Source organism: Esox lucius, chromosome 8 (genome assembly GCF_011004845.1).
Source record: "Esox lucius isolate fEsoLuc1 chromosome 8, fEsoLuc1.pri, whole genome shotgun sequence".
NCBI lineage: Eukaryota > Metazoa > Chordata > Actinopteri > Esociformes > Esocidae > Esox > Esox lucius.
In genome coordinates, this window is record NC_047576.1 from 21,606,387 (window position 1) to 21,621,656 (window position 15,270).

A 15,270-nucleotide genomic window follows, 5' to 3' on the forward strand; every position below is an offset into this window, starting at 1 on the left:
AGGGTCATATTAATTCTGCACCAAACGAGTGTCAGTACTTGGATTTGGCACCTCTGTTATCTTTAATTATAGAACACTGTACAGAAATATATCATATCATACACATGTCATTTGAGGAATTAGTTGTTCCCGCTCTTCTGTTGGCTCCACACAATACACAAAGTCATTGCGACATCCCACCACCAGTGAGCGCTCCCACGCCACAGGAGAAGAGAACAGCTCCCCGGGCAGAGAGAGAGAGGCCCTCAAGGTCCCATCCTGTCCATCCAAAACACACAGGGTCCCGTCTGTGGAGGCCAGGGCCACCAATGTTCCCTCCATGCCCCAGGACGACCCCTCAAACACACAGGGGCTGGAGTATACCCTGCTGGGGCTCTGGTAGCTCCAGGCCAGGGACCCATCAGAGCAGTCTAGACAGTACACGCACCCGTCATGTGACCCACACACCACCCTGCGCCGGTCCGGTGTGGTGCAGGGCGACGAGAAGACCGGCCCTTTGGTCTCATACTGCCACCGCTGTGGAGAACACGCAGGGGTAACCAACACCAGAGTGAGTAACATCATCACTGTTTACTTGGTCAGGTTGAATGGAAAGGCAACATGGACACCGTCTTAGCGGCGGTTCTTCCTCTCACCATTTCTCCCGTGTGGCTGAGGCAGCAGATGTTCCCGTCCACAGAGCCGATGACAATGTGACCCGAGGAGCAGCTTGGGGAGGAGAAGAACGGAGTCTTTCTCGAATATGTCCACAGGACTGTACCAGTGTCCTGACAGAAGAAGAGTCGGTCGGTTAAGAGTCTTAAGTGCATCAAATTCTGAAATGATTTTGTGCAGATAAAAACACGACAGACAAAACGGGTTATGTAGTACACGGAAAACAGGAAGCGGTTTTGGCTCATAAACAACTATTCTTGGAAATAATGCTGAAACTCTGGAGTTCATCTTAAACAGGCAGGGAAGCCTTGACACTCACAGGATTGAGACAGAGGATGTTCCCTCCCAGCGTGGCCACATACAGATGCCTGCGGAGGGTGTGGAGGCAGGGTGAGGAGAACAATGCTCCACTCCCACAGCTGTGCTTCCACACACACTGCCGTGCCTAGAATACACCCAAAAACCACACAGTTTATACAGTACTGAGAAGTCGGTAACGGATTTACACTTTAGGGAAAGGTACACTCAGACACACACCTGTGGGTCAAGGGCGTAGATGTGTCCGTCATGTGACCCTACCATCACCAGACCTGTGAGGAGGTCCACCGAGGGACAGCTCTTCACTGTGTCTCCCGTCTCAAACACCCACTGTGTCTCCCCAGAATCCACGCACAGGAAATACACCATGCCATCATAGCACCCTAAGAATAAACAGACCCTCTGTAAAAGCTGTAGAACAGAGAACTCCAAAGTAAAACATCATTTGAAAAAATGCACGCTTATTTGCGGATACCGACCGACCACGACCAGTCTCCCACATCGGGTGATAGCCGAGGAGGACTCGATCCTGTCCCCCAAGACCCTCTCCCACAGCAGTCGCCCAGTAGTCAGGTCCAGGGCCTGCATCCTGTTGGAGTGTGAGCCGATGAACACTGTGGCCCTGGGGCTTCCCGAGGGCCCGTCCGCTCCTTTTTGGACAAGCAGGACCGGAGAGGCGTCCACACACCTGCCCGTGTCTGACTCCCACTTCACCTTCAGCCGCAGACCACCAGCCTCTCTGAGGTGAGCGGGAACAGTTTTAGCACTGAGTTCATTGATTTCCACTGTCTGGGACAGGTTGTGTTCTGTCCTCTTATTGGATCCAAGTGTCTGGGTATGACTGGACTCAATTCTCTCACTGGCAAATTTTTTTGATCTGAGAGTATTTCCTATTCTTATGATTGGCCCCTTTGAGTCAGAGTTTTCCTTCGTCCTCAAAGAGTCTGTCTGACCCATCTCTAAAACGTCCCCTGCTCTCCTGACTACAGTAAATCTTATAGCGTTCTTCACGGAACAAACTACAAGTCCCTGAGGCCTTTGTGCGGCTGCTGTAGAGAAGGTGCCTGTAAGCTGTCTTTTGAGCTGTGATGAGCAAAGAGGGTCTGCTGGACGTTTCTTGGGAACAGGAGGGGCCATCCTGCTGTGTTCAGATGGGAGTGTCCGCATTACTGTGGCAACATGGTGCAAGACATCTGCGAAGGGTCTGTCCAGGATAACCTCCAGAAGTCCTGATGAGCTCACTCCTAAGGCAGTGGTGATTTCATCACAGTAACGCAGGGCCTGTAGTGAGTCCCCTCCACTGAACAGGAAGTTTGAGTCTTCCTGGATGGCTGCATCTTCCGGCTGACCCAAAATCTCCTGAGGTGAACAAATACAGACACAATAGAAACACCTGCATAAATATGAATAGTTCTGATGTGAAGGGGACCCTAATATGTGTGGCAGTATTAAAACAACAACATGTCAACATGATTGTACCCTCCACATGGACTGCAGTCTCTCCCTCAGTGTTTCCATGTCCCCCAGAGCATCATTGGACTCGGAACCCGCTCTCTGTCTCTGGTAGATATTCATAAGTTCCTCCATAGAAACTTTTCCTGAGGAAACACAACCCTTCCTTAACTCCAGAGACCAGGTGGGAAATACAGGCTTTACTTTGGCCAAATCTGTATTACTGATGACCAACATACAGCTCCGGAAAGAATTAAGAGACCACTGCACCTTTTCCTTTCCAAAAAAGTTGAAAAGGAAGGTTTTGAGTGAGGAACAGAAGGGTTAAAATTAAGAGACTACTGCAAATTGAACGCTTCTCAAAATGCACTCAAAACATTCCTTTTCAATTGTTTTGGAAAGGAAACAAAAAGGTGCTGTGGTCTCTTAATATTTTACGGAGCTGTACATGGAAGGTAGCCTAGCACTTAGAGCTTCTGACCAGAAGCCGAAAGATTGCCATCTCAAATCAGATTTTCTGTTATTGAGCAATACAGTACTGTTAGTCGCTCTGGAAAAAATATCTGCTAAATGACAAACCTAAATAAATGGAAAACACTGTTAGGACACTGTTTTAGAAAGCACCATGCACTGTCAGGTCTGGGAGCAATGTTGCACTACAAAGGACAGGCTCACTCACCATGTGGGGATAGTGGCAGAGACGGGACCAGAACTACCGCGTCTGGAACACTGTGTCTGGATAGAATCTGAGACAACCTGTGGAGGACGGCCTTCTGTAGGCCTGCAGCCAATGGGACGGTCTCGTTTTGGCCAGGGGAGTGGACTCTCGGCTGGTCCGTGGAAGTTGAGGTGCTATTGCCCAGCTGGCCCTCTACAGAGGAGGAGTCAGGAGCTGCCATTAGGTCTCCTAATGTAGAGGAGGCCACGACAAAGGCAACCAGCCGGGACTCCTCAGACAGACCCACGGCACAGGCCTCCACTCCGGGTAGACTCATTACAACCTGAGGGGTTATGGAGGATAGAAACAGTCATACACTGAGTCATACACTGACAACAACAGGAAAACGCACCCTTTGGTTTGGGTTTACATGCAGTTAGTCTATCTGACCTTCTAACTGTTCGGACGCTCTTGCTTACTGCTCCGTGCTTTGCTCTATCGCTTTTATATTCTTATACTTTATTTCCTTTTACCACCTAGTTTTAAACTCAGCAAATCAGCACAGTGCTCAAACGCTTGGATTGTGCTCAAACGCTTGGATTACTATTTTTTTTTTTTTTATACAACCAGTCTCCCACAGAAAGCTTACATTCCGGGAAAAGGAACTCTTAAGGATAAGAGAAAATGCCTCTTCTGGAATCGACTTGCTGTACTAACTGCCACAAACTTTTACAAAGGATTGCAGTTCTTGAAACAAAGTTATTTGTGGGATCACCAAGCCAGACGGAACACACAACAGAGCTCCATCGTGGACACCCTCAGCACACAGCCGGTGAGTCCCATGAATCTAATGCTCCTCAACAGACCATACTGAGTGTAGAGAAACAAGCCGATCGACTTACACATCGATGGCATAAACAGGGAGCGAAACCTAAAGGCATTCGAGACATCAGACTGTCACGAGTATCACACATTGCCGCAGTAGCATCCTCTACCCCAAATACGGCTCTGACAAGGATTGCAAACACTGGTCTCCTATCACCGCCTATACATCTTGAGAACAGATTTGATGTATTATTGAATGAGGAATCCCCAAACTTGAAGAATGTGTTTGAACATAGACTGAATCAGCCAGTAGCTAACTCTAAAGCTAACAGGCGCTCAAGGTTGAGCAGACAGCGGCATTCAGCTCAGAGCACAGCTGAGCCCAGGACTCTGATAGTGGGTGACTCCATAATCAAAAACATTAGTAGCAGGGATACAACTACATGCTGCCTTCCACAAGCAACAACTTCTGATGTAAACAGGGAACTTCAGAACATTCTGATGAAACATAAGACTGCAAATAGACTCGTCATTCATGTGGGGAAAAATGACATTCATAAAGAGCAGTCAGAACTCCTAAAGAAGGACTTCAATGAACTTTTTGAAACACTTAAAAGACTGACAGTTCAAACTTTCATCAGTGGACCACTCCCAGCAAGAGGAACAAACAGGTTGCTTGGGCTTAATACATGGCTGCAAAAAACCTGCAATATAAAAGGAGTGAACTTCATTGACAACTTCAATCTTTTCTGGAGTCAGAGGCAACTGTTTAAACAAAATGGTCACCAGCCAAACAAACTGGGGTCAAGAGTGCTTAAGGACAATATCTACTTCTTCCTCCGTCATCCTTCTGCCAATCCACACAACCAGAATGGCACATACACATCTGGACACACTATGAATGACCACAGGACTTCACTTCAGCACCTAAATGGACATGCGGTGAACGGATTATACAAGGACAATGATAACACCACTCAGCCACAACAACCCTTGCTCATGGACACAATCTCAGCTGAGCCCTGCCCACCAAGGTTTGCCAACTTACTAGATGTCACAGACATATCACAGCCTCAGATTACACCTGAGAAAAAGACCCTCTCACCACATACTTTATCTCTTTCTCCAGCATCTCCTCATCTATGCTTCCCAGAGAAAATGGAGAAACTGGTGTGTGCTGGAACCATATTATCCCACTCTTTTGCAAGCCCCCAGATACCGGTCAAAAAACGGCTGGCTCCACAACCACCAAAGCCGGCGGACCCAGCTCCCCCTCCTCCTGTGAGATATCTTCGATCACAACGCCAGGGCCCACACCCTCTTCCTTCTGTTCGAGGTGTACCAAAAACAACTGATACCAGCTCTCAGTGATATGGGTCGGGTCCCCGCTGTGACAACAGCAACTTTATCAAATGTTTACAGAACAAGCGGGAACCCAATGTGCCTGTATCTTTCTCTATTGCTGTTCTATTACATGATAGAAAGTCTAAGGCCTTCAAAAGCCGCACAGCAAACCCATCTAATCTAGTGCCTATTGCACGTCAAACTAAAATTACTGTGGGGACAAAAAGTAAGACTGTTAAGTTAGCACTTTTAAACATCCGCTCACTTAAAAATAAATCACTTCTAGTCAATGAATTAATAACTAGATACAACCTGGATTTTATGTTTCTAAATGAAACTTGGCTAGAAGACAACTGCAGTGCAACAATTCTCAATGAAGCATCCCCTCCTAATTTTAATTTTATGAGTGTCTGCAGATCAATGAGGAGAGGTGGGGGAGTAGCTGCTCTTTTTAAAGATGTCTATCAATGTAAGCAAATATCATTTGGGAACTACCAGTCTTTTGAATATCTGGGTATTGTGTTAAAAGGTGCCCCTCGCATTTTACTTATCACTATTTACCGACCTCCTAAATACTCTCCAGCCTTTGCTGAGGACTTTACAGAACTGTTATCATTAGTTTCCTCAGAGTTTGACTGTTTTGCTATTGCTGGAGATTTTAACATTCACATAGATAATGCAGAAAACAATATGGCAAAAGAAATCAAAACAGTTTTAATAACTTTTGATCTGACTCAGCATGTACATGGACCCACACACTATCATGGACACACTCTAGATTTACTTATCAGCAAGGTTATAAATATTTCATCAATTATTATTAAGGATGTAGCACTGTCTGATCATTTCTGTATTTTCTTTGATATATTGATCTCTCCTGCCATCGAAGTTAGATCTGTGTCTGTCAAGAAGAGATGCTTAAATGAGAACACTAGTATACTATTTATGAAGGCCATATCTTTAACACCAAGCATATCTGCTGACTCTGTTGATTTTCTCCTTGATTCTTTTAACTCAAAGGTTAAAAGTGTAATTGATGATATTGCTCCTGTGAAAGTCAGGAAGAATGGTAGACAAAAAGCACCTTGGAGAAACTCGACAGCAGTGCAAAATATGAAAAGACAATGCAGAAAAGCAGAGCGCATGTGGCGAAAGACAAAACTTGTAGTCCATTACAACATCTACAAAGACACCATCCATGCTTTCAACATGGAATTAGGCAAAGCTAGACAGATTTTTTTCTCAAATATTATAAACAGAAATCTAAATAATACTCGCATTCTTTTCGCTACCGTCGATAGACTAACAAATCCCCCAAGCCAGATTCCCAGTGAAATGCTCTCAGACAGCAAGTGCAGTGAGTTTGCATTCTTTTTCTCTGAGAAAATCAATAATATCAGAAAGGTGATCAGCACATCCTCGAGTAGTGCTGGGGTCAGACAGATCCAACCACAACCTGAGAAAGTGGTTACTATGTCTGATTTCGAAGAAATTGATTGCAAAGTTTTGGAAGAAACTGTTCAACACCTTAAAACATCAACATGTGCCCTTGACGCACTTCCCACATCTTTTTTCAAAAGTGTGTTAAACTGTTTAGAAGTAGATCTCATAAAAGTGGTAAATGCCTCACTTCTCTCTGGAAGTTTCCCAAACTCCCTGAAAACTGGTGTTGTCAAACCCCTCCTGAAAAAGAGCAATCTGGATAAGACCATATTAAACAACTATAGACCGATCTCAAATCTTCCTTTCATAGGCAAGATCATTGAAAAAGTTGTCTTCAATCAGCTGAACAAATTCTTAAGCTCAAACGGATACTTTGACAATTTTCAATCCGGTTTCCGACCGCATCACAGCACAGAGACAGCGCTCATTAAGATAATAAACGATATTCGCTTAAATACTGACTCAGGCAAATTATCAGTGCTGATACTACTTGATCTCAGTGCTGCATTTGACACTGTCGATCACAACATACTTCTAGACAGGCTGGAAAACTGGGTGGGGCTCTCTGGGATAGTCCTAAAATGGTTCAGGTCATACTTAGAAGCAAGAGGGTATTATGTGAGTATAGGAGACCATAGGTCTGAGTGGACGTCCATGACATGCGGAGTTCCTCAAGGCTCAATTCTTGCGCCACTCCTATTCAACCTGTACATGCTCCCAATGAGCCAAATAATGAGAAAGAACCAAATCTCTTATCACAGCTATGCAGATGACACACAGATCTACTTAGCCCTATCGCCAAACGATTACAGCCCAATTGACTCCCTGCTCCAATGCATTGATGAAATAAATAGTTGGATGTGCCAAAACTTTCTTCAGTTAAACAAAGATAAAACTGAAGTTATTGCGTTTGGAAATAAAGATGAAGTTCTCAAGGTGAACGCGTACCTTCACTCTAAAGGTCAAACAACTAAAAATCAAGTCAGGAATCTCGGTGTGTCTCTAGAGTCAGACCTTAACTTCAGTAGTCATGTCAAAGCAATAACTAAATCAGCATACTATCATCTGAAAAATATTGCAAGAATTAGATGCTTTGTTTCTAGTCAAGACTTAGAAAAACTAGTGCATGCTTTCATCACCAGCAGGGTGGATTATTGTAATGGACTCCTCACTGGCCTTCCCAAAAAGACCATAAGACAGTTGCAGCTCGTACAGAACGCCGCGGCCAGGATTCTCAACAGAACCAGAAAATATGATCATATCACACCAGTCCTCAGGTCTTTACACTGGCTGCCAGTTACATATAGGATCGATTTTAAAGTATTACTACTGGTATATAAATCGTTCAAGGGCCTAGGACCTCAATACATTGCAGATATGCTCAATGAATATAAACCCAAACGAACACTCAGATCATTAGGATCACATCAGCTAGAAATACCAAGGGTTCACTCTAAGCAAGGAGAGTCTGCTTTTAGCTATTATGCCAGTCGCAGCTGGAACCAGCTTCCAGAAGAGATCAGATGTGCTCCTACAGTAGTCACATTCAAATCCAGACTCAAAACACATCTATTTTACTTTGCATTTAATGAATGAGCACTGTGCCACTGTCCGTCCGACTGTTTTCACTGTCCTTTATTTTATTATATTTTTTATTCTAAACTGTATTTGACATTATATTCTTAACGGTTTTAATTTTTCTTATTTCTTCACTGTTCTGTATTTGATTTTATATTCTTAATGGTTTTTATTATTTCTTATTTCTGTAACAGTTCCTCTGTCAAATGGATATTTATGTAAAGCACTTTGAATGACCATTGTGTATGAAATGTGCTATATAAATAAAATTGCCTTGCCTTGCCTAGTCAGGTCACCAGTCTCTTTAGATGACACTCCACCTCTGTCATTTTCAAATAATTGGACATTGAGTACAGAGATTGGAATGTATAGAGACTGATGCCTGGGCTGATGTGAAGATATCCTCCTGAGCTACGTTACCTAAGCTCAACCCAGACCTGACCTGCTGTAAGGTGTCCAGATGCAGCCGCTGTCCGTGGCGTTTGACCAGTCGATCCCGCCTCCCCAGGTAGTAGAGCTGCGTGTCTCTAACACGCACCCAGTCTCCGGTACTCCTCATTGTCCCTGGGGCGACAGTCACCTCGTCGTCAAGAAGGCACACTCTGTCCATCCCACCTATGAACACCTGTCCTTCCCCCTGCGTAACGACGCGGCCCTCCTCATCTCTGACTCCCACCGTGGTGTCCATCAGAGGAGAACCAAGCGGCACAGAGGCTTCGGTCCTGTGAGAGAGGCGCAAAAACGACACTGCAAAGGACCAGTGGATACGTTCGCTCAAAGGAAAACCCCTTGTCGGGTAAACAGAACAGAAGGGCTAGTGCTAAAACTACATTAGAGGAAAATAAGTGAAAGGCTATTTTAAAGGGTCACTCACAGGTCAGTGGAATGCAGAAGGCTCTCTGAGAAATGGTAGCAGCAGGCCCAGCAGGACACCTCAGTGATGCCATAGATGTTGTAGATCTGAGTGCAGTTCCCCTGCTGCCTCCAGCTACGGAGCAGGCCTGGGGAGGGACAGGGCTCGCCCCCCAGGGCTAACACACGCAGAGAGGAGCTGGCAGAGAGGACCTGTTCCTGCAGGACGCGCCTGCCAAAACGCCCGAGCAAGGTGGGAGTCACCTGGGGAAGACGATATAGAATGAGTGCATGCAACAATAAACATGGATTGTTGACAGGTGACTCTCATCACAGCGTGACACTTACCTGTAACACGGTAGTATTGTGTTTATTAAAAAGCACATGAGCCAGCCGGTTGGGCATTTTCTTAATCACCGTGGGGACGATGAGAAGACGTGCCCCTGATGACAATGCCAGAAATATCTCCACCACTGACGGGTCGAAAGTCAGGGGAGAGGCCAGGAACACCACATCATCTGGGGTCATCTGAAACAGAGATCTGATGAGATAAGGACAGAATACAGTTAATGGACACCAATTATATTGTCAAATTTCAACCAGTTAACCTGAGACATACCGAAATACATACATTAATCCAACCAAAAAGACAAACCTGAGGTGCTGTATATTGGGCACTATACACTTATGTGGTACTCTCACTGTCTTGGGAAGCCCTGTTGTTCCAGATGTGTGTAATACATATGCCAGTGCCCCCTGGTGGGCACTTTCTGCCACTGCAGCAGGTGCAAATAATTGAACGCTTTGCTCATCTTGCTGGGCTGTTACCCCATCCTGGGCAAGGGCTAAAGGTGAACTGCGCTGTATTAGTACAAGAGTTAGGTTGTGATCGGGCCACACAGCCCTCACCTCTATGAACAGGAGGTTGGAAAACACTTTCTGGAATTGCTAGGGAAAGAGAGAGAGTTGGCAAATCAGAAGGTGAAACCTGTCAGCAAGAAATATAATTTTGTGGGGATTTGTCATTCTTATAATGATCTTTGAAGTCTGCTGTTTTACCTGCAACATGTCACTCTGTAGAACGCAGTACCTCACGGCACAACGCTCCAGGACATAGGCAGACAGAAGTCCCGGGGAGTCTGGATCCAGAGGTACATATGCAGCAGGTACCTGGAGGATGCTAACAAAGGACGACCATTATTTACGAGCTGTGTTCACACTAGTCCAAGCCTATAGCTTACTTGGGTAATAATAAAAACGTCTGAGACGTTATCAACAGGTACACGACACATCCAAAAATAGGAATGAAAAGGTATAGCTTGCTATTAGCTACCTTTGTTCTTATTAATATTGGGTATCATATTTTATAAAGAGAAAATGTCTCTCTAAATACAGTGAAAAGCCTAGCAAAAAATATATTACTTTGATTCCAATAACATAAACATACCCCAGAATGCAAGTTGGCAGGTTGACATCTGGCTGACAGTATAATGCAATTGCACTTGTATTCTGCACACACTGTTTCCGGAGAAGAAGTGTTAATTCATTTCCAAGAGCAACAAGTTCGCTGTAATACAGCAACACAGGACTTCCTTCTGCTGTTCCCCGGTCAAATGTGACAGCTACTTTACTACTATGCAAAGAAGCGGCTGCGAGCACCATTTCTTGAAGAGTTGCCATCTCCGGGTGAACACATCTAAAGTATACTCATGCACAAGCAAGCAGTTGACAAGCAAAATACATACTTCAGTAGAAGTTAAACAATAACAAATTGTATTTTTATTGTATTGTCTTTCTACTGACTAGTGATGGCCCGTGTATGTCGCATAGACGCACGAAGATGACAGTACTAGAACATGTAGCGTCACAGAGCGAAATATCCAATCAAATGTCAATATTTTGTCGCGGTAAATTTGAACTTCTTGTAGACGGAAAGAAAAACCAGGCAATTTAGAAAGCTTAATTTTTATTTATTTATTTTATAGAGTAAAACGTTTAGATGAAATGGACGACTTATTAAAAAAGAGTCAGAAGAATGCCAACATTTATCGTGATACTTTGGAGCGAATAATTCTTAAGGTCTGTAGTAAATCTATTAACGCCGTTAATAACGGGAACGTGGTCAGTTAGCTAGCTGCTCGAAAGATACGTTTTATGAACCTGCAATCACGTTCACTCCTTTTGATCTCTTTCCCCACGTTAGTTAGCCTTCCCCTTGTTGTTTTTCGTCATCTACTTGTATTATGTGTATATTATATTCTAGCTAACGTGGGGAAACTTGATAGCAAACCGTGCTTGGTCGCTACAGTAGAAGCTTACTAGCTAACATGTTATGTACTGCTGTTAGCTAATTGCTTAGTTTTAGGTATCATTGCTGCTATTGTTGTGTACATTACTTTCTAACTGGTAGTTGTCTTTTAGCATTGTCAAGTAGAAACATACAAGTACAATAACATTTACGTTATGTAGTGTCGTGTATTCTTTGCATAAGCCCATTTAATCTTGAAACATCCCCTAACATTGTGTTGTGTAATTGCCGTAGTTTGACGCTTTACCACCTACTGCCTGGTGGAAAATAGTATTCCCTGGATTATGTTTTAATCTGTTATTTGATGTTCCATCATTCTGCTAACTCTTACTGTGTGGAGTTAAATAGATGACCTGATAGGTTTATGTATCCGATGGGCTTTCTGATCAGTATCCAGCTGTCATTTTAGTATGCTCTTATAGTGGACACGAGACAAAACAATGACTCTCACCACCTCAGTTCCATTCCAATTTACAATATGCATGTATCAATCTAGCAGAAAAAATCTCACAATGGACCTGCATTTACTTGTGAAATTACTTCCTCTACAGTTTTCCAGTCTACATGACAATGAAACTGAGGTGAACCTGGAAAACATGACAACTCACGGTAAACACGAAGACATACGACCTTCAACACAATCTGCTTTTTCGCTCCCTGTACTATGGGGTTTTTCAACAGCAATAAGGAGTAGCAATTTTTATCTGTGAATATTTTGGAACTGGACACATTTGACTGTCCTGATCTGTTCTTTTTATGTGTCCTACCATTGTCTGGAGTAGAGGTGAGCAAACACATGGCCAGGTCAGAGTTGGAAATGTTGAAGCTGGAATCATCAAAGGTATGTCATATGTATTGTGATGTTATATCTGTACCTAATTATTGTAGACACACTTGCTATGCTTTCTGTTGATTTGGAACTGTTGATGGATATTTGCAGAGCATTAAGGTATGAGGAATCAAATGTTTCTGGATCATACTAATTTATTTCCTTTAACTCTTCTAGAGTGATGCAGAGCTGTCCCTAGGAGGTAGGGAACCCCAACACATTGATATACCTAATTGAACTTAATTGTTAAATTGATCTGAAATTTGTATTTGTTTATTGTTATTTCAGATATTTCTGAAATAGTAAAGCCACAGGACACCACTGCAGATTTCAGGGTAATGTACTTCAACTTACTCTAAATGTCCTTCCAATATTTATATTGACATACAGATAGAGCACCTACTGTTGGCATAACAGATGTGTTCATTTAAAAACTTGTCCAACCAGCCCACATTTCTCCGGCTTACTGTATTTATCTTATTCTTTGACAGATGGACGTTTCCTACCATCAGGATGATTCCATCAATGATCCTTCAGATGTGGGTTCTGTAGATGGGACTGCTGTCACTGCCCACAGTGAAGAAAATGTCCACTGTAAGCCCATAAATCAAATATAAACCCTAGTGATTCCATTGCACATTTGAAAGTTAATGTAAGATACAATAACTATTGTTCATGATAATTTTAGACATTTCTGTTAAATTGTCTCCACCAGGTGTGAATAGTACCAAGCTAATTGTGGGTAGTAGTCTGTGGTGGACACCAGAGGAGCAGGATGAGGAACTGGAGCGCTCTCTGTGCAGTCAACGTAGCATTCTACCGGAGCTGTATCCCAGAATGCTCAGCCAGATACGAGAGGCCTGGCGGCGCCAACATGTGTCCGATGTGGCTGTAGGGGTGCTCAGGAGGTACAACAAGCTCAGAAGGTTCTCCAGTAAAAAACAAGAGAACCGCACCTTTAACAGAAGCCTGACACCAGCTCTGAGAAAGAGTGTCCTTAACTGTAGCCAACCATCCATCCTCCAAACATCTTGGAACCACACGCTGAATCAAAGTGCAGCAAGCCAAAACGCTTCTCTTCTGCAGACTAAGGTCAAACTCCAGGAGTGCCCAGTTGAGAGGTTGTCCCTTACGAAGAAGAATCATTCAAGGAACAGACAACCGCCCAGACCCGTTCAAGTGATCGACTTCTCTCATTCCCCCTCTGCAGACTCGAGTCCTGCCTCTTCCCCTCTCTCCACTGCCCCCTCCTCCCCACAGGAGAGCCCTAAGGTAGAGGGAGACCACCTGAACCAAACCTTCACAGTGTCCATCCCCTCTTCCCCATCGTCGACCACCCATGTGTTCAGTCCTGTTAGGTCTGAGCGTCCTTCCATGGCAGGAGGGTTTACGAGCCCACCTCAAAGGAAAGGCCTCTCTACAATCTTCCGGCAGAGGGTTTTCCCAGCAGGACGCTCTGGGGAAACTGATGACGTGTTTTCCAGCACGGAGATGTCTGTCTACAAAGCAGCACATAGTCCCCACAGAGCCAGACAGCCAAGCTCAGGCGGCCAATGGGCGGCGTATCCTAACGCTAACATGCCCAGAAGCCCCAAATTGGGCATCGCTAGGTCTCACGAGAGAAACATGTCCACGGTGCCCAGATCGTCCCCATCTTCAATGTGGAAGCCTCATCTGTCACCTAGGAAGCGCTCCCTGAGTTCCCACAGCCCCTCCCAGCTGATACACAACGTATCTCCATCCTCCCTGCAGGAGCGCACACTGCCAGATCCTAAGCGTTGGCTAAGCTATTCCCTGGATTCAGTCTCTCCATCCATTCATCTCAGGCAACACTCAAAGCAGATAGACAAGGACTTCAAGAAGCTCTACCACAAGTTTGTCTGTCAGGCCAAATCCTGCCCCTCCTGTTGCGTGTGTGAAAGGCTATCAGAGAGCAGCAGAAGCTCATCCTTTCTGTCGCTGTCGGCCCTGGCCCTGTCCCCTCACCACTCGGCTATGAGAAAGCGTCGCAGGGAAGTGAACTGGGTACAGTCCCCCGAGTCCAAACGCTTCAGGGAGAGTGACTGTGTGTACTCGCCGGGGTCCCAGCGCCAGCGAAGAGAAATGCTCAGGGCCCACAATCACTTCGACCACCGTTGGTCATCCACTGTTCTATCCTCCATCCAGAGGAACGTCTCTCACTCCAGTATGCCCACCCTGATTCAATCAGACTACAGCCCCCAACACCGGTCATCAGGTTCCATGGTCAGGAAAGCCACAGGCTGTACATCCGGCTTGAATATTGACCAACACTCTCCAGCTTGGGTAAGGATCTTCCACAAAAATACTGTCTAACCAGCTCCTTATGTTGTTTCAATTCATCTTACCAGCTTCAATTTTCTATCATTGCCCTTTTTGTCTCCTACCTAGAGAGAGAAATACAACCGATTTGTTGGAATTCAAGGTTTGTTTATGCTTTGTCATCAGGCAAAATGAATTTGACCACTTAGTCATCAGAAGTGAATACTAACTTACTGCTGTCTCCCTTCTTAGGAAAGTCACCTGTTAAAACAGAGTGCCAAAGTGGCTGTTCACCCAGGTAACCATGAAAACAAAATTACATTTAGTAGTGAAGTCTTTTATACAAGATGTATATCATCATCATCTCTCCCCCCCCCCAGGTTTTCTAGGAGACAGCTGATGTATAAATGATGTCAACCCAGAGAAACCGGTTCTGTACCTCTGGTGGTTCAAGTGCCATTTACACAATTGTTTTGAAGTATGTTGCCAATGCCTTAATGTTTTAAAAAATTTATTTTTCTGTACCCATTGTTATTTTTATACTGTCTAAGTGTCAAACTGAATACTGTCAATGTAATAAACTAGTAGCATATTTCTTCCAAAAACAAATTTCACCTAAAATCTTTTAAGAGGAAACATTCCTCTTGTTTTTTACATAATGAACTGTGCTTAGGGTGAAAGTTTACTAAAAGATGACATGGTCACTTAATATTGATGATACATTTAGAT

The 15,270-nt window shown here is 44.3% G+C and overlaps 3 protein-coding genes across 8 annotated transcripts; 2 read left to right on the forward strand and 1 right to left on the reverse strand.

Moving 5' to 3' along the window:
- Window positions 1–29: 29 nt before the first annotated feature.
- aasdh (aminoadipate-semialdehyde dehydrogenase) lies at window positions 30–10,953 on the reverse strand. Of its 5 annotated transcripts, none has more exons than XM_020048910.2 (13): window positions 10,572–10,953; window positions 10,184–10,304; window positions 10,034–10,072; window positions 9,473–9,652; window positions 9,147–9,388; window positions 8,715–8,994; window positions 3,104–3,425; window positions 2,452–2,570; window positions 1,452–2,331; window positions 1,192–1,355; window positions 974–1,099; window positions 636–767; window positions 30–516 (listed from the first exon to the last, which is right to left on the reverse strand). In XM_020048910.2, exons 1-13 carry the CDS (start codon window positions 10,802–10,804, stop codon window positions 97–99), a joined length of 3,258 nt encoding a protein of 1,085 aa, XP_019904469.2. In that variant the 5' UTR covers window positions 10,805–10,953; the 3' UTR covers window positions 30–96. The 5 variants fall into 5 exon arrangements, with proteins under 5 accessions (XP_019904469.2, XP_019904468.2, XP_010870563.2 ...); XM_020048909.2 differs by having other exon boundaries at window positions 2,452–2,564; window positions 9,473–9,665; window positions 9,780–10,072; XM_010872261.3 differs by having other exon boundaries at window positions 9,473–9,665; window positions 9,780–10,072.
- LOC117594802 lies at window positions 3,463–6,823 on the forward strand. The gene is made up of 2 exons (XM_034293826.1): window positions 3,463–4,941; window positions 5,037–6,823. Exons 1-2 carry the CDS (start codon window positions 3,767–3,769, stop codon window positions 5,260–5,262), a joined length of 1,401 nt encoding a protein of 466 aa, XP_034149717.1. The 5' UTR covers window positions 3,463–3,766; the 3' UTR covers window positions 5,263–6,823.
- Window positions 10,954–11,024: 71 nt separating the features above from the next.
- Window positions 11,025–15,200, forward strand: si:dkeyp-117h8.4 (uncharacterized protein LOC572032 homolog). Of its 2 annotated transcripts, XM_010872263.3 has the most exons (10): window positions 11,025–11,203; window positions 11,984–12,041; window positions 12,215–12,273; window positions 12,439–12,463; window positions 12,550–12,596; window positions 12,753–12,855; window positions 12,977–14,565; window positions 14,671–14,704; window positions 14,794–14,839; window positions 14,922–15,200. In XM_010872263.3, the coding sequence occupies exons 1-10, from the start codon at window positions 11,129–11,131 to the stop codon at window positions 14,950–14,952; spliced, it is 2,067 nt and encodes a 688-aa protein (XP_010870565.2). In that variant the 5' UTR covers window positions 11,025–11,128; the 3' UTR covers window positions 14,953–15,200. The 2 variants fall into 2 exon arrangements, with proteins under 2 accessions (XP_010870565.2, XP_019904472.2); XM_020048913.2 differs by lacking the exon at window positions 14,671–14,704.
- Window positions 15,201–15,270: the final 70 nt, after the last annotated feature.

Coding starts and splice junctions, on each gene's coding strand:
- si:dkeyp-117h8.4 (XM_010872263.3), top strand. CDS start 11,129: ATGGACGACTTATTAAAAAAGAGTCAGAAGAATGCCAACATTTATCGT. Junction 12,464..12,549: donor TGCAGAGCTGTCCCTAGGAG/GTAGGGAACCCC, acceptor TTGTTATTTCAG/ATATTTCTGAAATAGTAAAG. Junction 14,840..14,921: donor CAAAGTGGCTGTTCACCCAG/GTAACCATGAAA, acceptor CCCCCCCCCCAG/GTTTTCTAGGAGACAGCTGA.
- aasdh (XM_010872261.3), bottom strand. CDS start 10,804: ATGGCAACTCTTCAAGAAATGGTGCTCGCAGCCGCTTCTTTGCATAGT. Junction 9,389..9,472: donor ACAATACTACCGTGTTACAG/GTAAGTGTCACG, acceptor CGTCTTCCCCAG/GTGACTCCCACCTTGCTCGG. Junction 517..635: donor TCAGCCACACGGGAGAAATG/GTGAGAGGAAGA, acceptor TGTTCTCCACAG/CGGTGGCAGTATGAGACCAA.
- LOC117594802 (XM_034293826.1), top strand. CDS start 3,767: ATGCCTCTTCTGGAATCGACTTGCTGTACTAACTGCCACAAACTTTTA. Junction 4,942..5,036: donor GCTGAGCCCTGCCCACCAAG/GTTTGCCAACTT, acceptor CTCTTTCTCCAG/CATCTCCTCATCTATGCTTC.